We start from the raw sequence: 4,607 nt of genomic DNA, 5'->3' as shown, positions 1-4,607 counted from the left end.
AAGTAAATTATTGGAGTTTCACCGGTGATGTGAAAAACACTAGTGAAAAACACATTTCACATTTCACTTCGCGAAAAACGCATGTGAACAGTGAATTTCGCGTAAAACATGTGAGGTGTTTTTCATGTGATATGCAAAACGCGAAATCATTTCGCGTTTTACGCGTTTGGCGCGATATGCATGCAAATTTCTAGCTGGTCAACTCTGGCTTCAGTGATCCTCCAGTCCAACTGAATATCTATACATATCCATGAAATTATTCAAGGCTGGTCGACTAGGTGGTGTGGACCGAAGACTTGCGGGGCTCCCCCCGAAGTCTCGGTCACAAGACAGGTGCCCGATTAATTGGTGCCGTACCAGTGGCCACTGTCACTGTGGAGTGAGCTCTGCCACGCAGTGGCACAGTCCCTGTCGGCCATCACCGTCGTACCATTGACGGATCAAGTCCTTCCTGGGGAGGTGCGGGTTCGAATCCTATGGATGTCATTATTCAAAACTTTCCACCCCTGCCACCATTGGGACTCGAGCTGCCTGCGGCAGCGTGTCTCGGATTATCTGTATTCCGAAACGTATGAATGAACCGCCACAGGGTATGATTTACTCTTTTAAGGTCTCCAAGGCTTGGAGTCCAAGCCTTGCTCTTACTGAGCTATCCGAACCAGTATAAGGTGAAGACCTGATGAAGCCGGCGTGGACGGGTACTCCGTGAAATCTTAGCATGTATAGTCGAACTGGTTAGCCTGTTCGGCCGTACATCGAGAGGTCCCTGGTTCGAGCCTCGCTCAGCTCTCGCCCACAATCCCTCACAGAGGGGTCCGCAAGGCTGGTTGCTACATATGGCTGTTGACGGGATGATGATGATCATGATCATCCCACGAGTGAGGTGACTCCATAGAGTGAAATGTGGGTGGACAGCTGGCAGTGGCATGAAGGGGGCTTTTAATGGATTTTACTGCGAGATGAGGTGTTTTTCGCGTTTTTTCCGTGCAAAACGCGAAAAACGCGTATTTTCTGGCGAATTACGCGTTTTTCGCGAAAAATGAAGGTGAAGTGTAATACGTGTTTTTCACTGGTCTTTTCACCCTAGTCGGTGCATATCGCGATTTACTTCATGCGAATTTCGCCAAAACGCGTTTTTTCACGCGAAATTCACATCGGGAAGTGAAATTCATTTCATATTCCTTTTTTCACGTCTCCAAGTCGCGTTTTTCTCGATAAAAAATTTCGCGAAATTCACAATCTCCCTTGTGAAATAAATGGTGTAAAACGCCGATTACTCGGAGTTTTTCGCGTTTATCGCGAAATGCCGGAAGCGTTTTACGCGAAATGTGATGATTTGTCTGGTGTAATTCGCGAAGTGTTTTCAATTCACTTCACATCGCGAATATCACGTTTTTCACGTGGAGTATTACGCCACTTCGCGTAAAACGGGTGAAACTCCATTGTTGGTTACCCTAATTTTTATAATTAGCTCTGGAAAATTTTGAGCTCAGCGGAGGGAAGCGAACATATATTCCTCCAACACTGTTGAGAATTGTTTAGTTTGGCACTCACGAGAGTGTTTTAGCTTGTTTTCATGGTAGTTGACTTTTCCCGTGATTGGTTTTTTTCGGTGGTGTTGTCTCATTTTTTTTTTCAAAAAAAACAAGAATTTCTTTTTCTTTGGAAAAAAATTGCGACAATTATTCGGATGATGTAACAAACAGTGTGTGTGAATTTGATATGGAAATTTGGAAGATTTGTGGTTTTTCCTGAGAATCGATGTTTAAATATGTCGCATGAACATTGCTATGAACATGTGATGTAATTATGGTAACATTTCGAGACTATGATAGCGACAAGCTGTTCACTATCATTATTCTCGGAATAGAAAACACACATTCTTCACATTTGCATAATATAAACAAATGTAAACATTGCTATGAACATGTGATGTAATTATGGTAACCTTTCGAGACTATGATAGCGACAAGTTGTTCACTATTATTGTTAATCCCGGAATAGGAAACTCACATATGCATATCAAATTGGCACACACTGTATTGCCGTAATTTGAACTTACGTAGATATATGTGTTCGCTTTTCTCAGCTGAGCTCAGCAGTTTTCAAAGCTTATTATTGAAATTTACGTACGAATTCGAGTAGAAGCGTAGAAAAATCAGTAAGAATTTTTCAAAATTTTATAACGATTACCACACATGTGGCTGCTAATGTTCTTGCCAGATCTTATTATTTCAGATTTACAGCGTGTGATTCGATGCGAATCTTATTTACTCCAACCTGTTGATGGCGAACTACGTATTATTACTACTAAGGTTAGTGGGAAAATTGGATTGTTCTCAGTGGAATTTCGTGACCCGTTTTACGTGGAGTGGCGTTATACTTTGTAAAAAACTCGCGATATTTGCGGTGATATGCAGTAGTCGTGAGAAATGTTCATATCACGGGAGAAACTCCAATGTGTGCCAATTTGATATGCACATGTGCGTTTTCTTCTATTCCGAGATTAATGGAGTTTCTTGACCCTAGTGATATGAAAAACGCTAGTGGAAAATACATTTCACGACTACTACATACCGCGAATATCGCGTTTTTCACAGAGTATTACGCCACTTAACGTAAAACGGGTTGTGAAACTCCATTGATAGTGAACAGCTTGTCGCTATCATAGTCTCGAAAGGTTACTGTTATCATAGCAATGTTTACATCGTTAACTTGTTTATCGCGAATTACGTATTATAACTACTAAGGTTAGTGGGAAAATATTTATTATCATCATTTTTTTGAGTATATACAGGAACCTAACTAGCTTTGAGAGATAACGTTTCCCTAGCGTTTGATAACAATGGGGAAAATGATGTTACTAATGTGAGGACATTTACATCGGGGAAACTGATTAAAGAATGTGTTCCCAGCCGGGAACATTATAGGTTTCTCTGGTTAATTATCTGAGTATAGGTGCCTGTGAGGGCTGGACTAAATGAGTGCTATTCACCCCATGATGAAGATTGGATTCCCAGTGGAATGGAAAATAATCAATCGAATGTGAGTTGGGATAGTGAACTATATACTGATATATGTGTTCTCATTTTGAGAGGAAGTACATTGGCATTGGCAGAGGTTATCTCGCCGATGATGACAGTAGACAATTTAAACACGGCTAGAGCTGATCCCTCGAGGGCTGATGTGCATCGATGCGATTCTAGCTGAGCCGTGTTGCCGTAATAGGCATTTGATTTTAAAATCACTCACACACACAGATTCTTCTCCTTTCTCTCTTTTCTTTTTTCTCCTTTTTTATCCCTTTTTCCTCCCTTTTTTCTCTTATTTTTTTCTCTTTTCCCCCTCCTTTTCCATATCTTTCGCCCCGACTTGTCGTAAGCGTTGGACCTCAAACTCACACACACACATATTTTCATTTTGTGTTATTTCACTTCCATTGATATCATTGGCTGAGACTTGGTACAAGCTGCGATAGTCGTTGGTGATATGAGAAGTGTTGTAAGGTTAGATTCTATTTATTCCTCCAGTGTCATGACGCAGTAGTTGAAGTTGATTATTACGATATTTAGTGGGGTGAAATATGTATATGGTCAATCACTTGTGTTGGTGATGACAATATGGGAAACTGTCGTTGGTTTCTGTGAATTTTCGAAGTGATTTTTGTATATAAACTGGTATATTTAGCTTTGGAAACTCCTGTGATGAGGAAAGCGAACATGTTGATACTCTTTGCTGTGCTTTTGCCGTCATCGATAGTAATCTGAGGGAATGTCTAACTGCACTGACTTCCTATACATGGTAGATGAATGAAATTTCTCAAGCCTCAAAAAGTCATATTTTTTCGAGAAAAACTACGCGTAGAGCAAATTATGATGTATTTTTTCGTCAGGAAAAATTTTTCCAGTAAAATTTCTAGAAGTAACGATATTATATAGCAATATTAACAGCAGTCGGTTTGCTCTTGCATATATATTTATTTTTTTGTCAGGAAAAAATCTCCAGGAAAATTTCCATTTTCTTTTATGGCGTAGATAAGGAGTCTTGCAATCAAAGCTCGTGTCACCAGTGAGCTTAAAATTGGAGTTTTACCCGTTTGAAGTGAAGTGGCATAATACTCTGTGTGAAAAACGCGATATTCGCGATGTGAATTGAATTGACGAATTACACGATATCACGTGAAACGTGGTATGTGAGCATTATTTACAAATTTTCGTTTATCATTAATATGTTATATCACTCGTTGTTCATTGCTCACATGCGTTTTTCGCGAAGCGAAATGTGAAATGTGTTTTTCACTAATGTTTTTCGTGTCACGTTTTTCAGGATCCGCGCGTGTCTACCGTACTTCCTGCAATTTACGTCGGTTTCAAGTTCCCCGAGGCTGAGTTTCGACTTGCCTATGATCAACTGATGGACCTGTCTGAGCTCATTCACTATCATATGTAACTTTTTTGGTATATTATTGCTGACATAATATTGGAGTTTCACGATCCGTTTTATGTGAAATGGTGTAAAACTCCGTGAAAAACTCCGCGATATTCACACTGCGCAGTAGCCGTGAAATATGTTTTTCACTAGTGTTTTTCATATCACTAGGGTGAAGA

General features: G+C 40.1%; 1 protein-coding gene across 1 annotated transcript in view; it reads left to right on the top strand.

The window, feature by feature from the left end:
* Positions 1–1,039: 1,039 nt before the first annotated feature.
* Positions 1,040–4,607, top strand: part of Pmar_PMAR022592 (hypothetical protein) — a gene marked incomplete at both ends in the record, with an annotated part of 7,302 nt that continues 3,734 nt past the window's right edge. The window contains 3 exons of the mRNA XM_002784901.1: positions 1,040–1,052; positions 2,239–2,315; positions 2,959–3,045. Of these exons, the coding sequence (XP_002784947.1) occupies positions 1,040–1,052; positions 2,239–2,315; positions 2,959–3,045 (177 nt within the window). The remainder of the gene's footprint in view (positions 1,053–2,238; positions 2,316–2,958; positions 3,046–4,607) is intronic.

The sequence above is a fragment of the Perkinsus marinus genome, assembly GCF_000006405.1.
Source record: "Perkinsus marinus ATCC 50983 genomic scaffold scf_1104296934368, whole genome shotgun sequence".
Lineage (NCBI taxonomy): Eukaryota > Perkinsozoa > Perkinsida > Perkinsidae > Perkinsus > Perkinsus marinus.
Note: the sequence above shows the minus strand (reverse complement) of the source record. Positions and strands in the feature narration are given on the sequence as shown.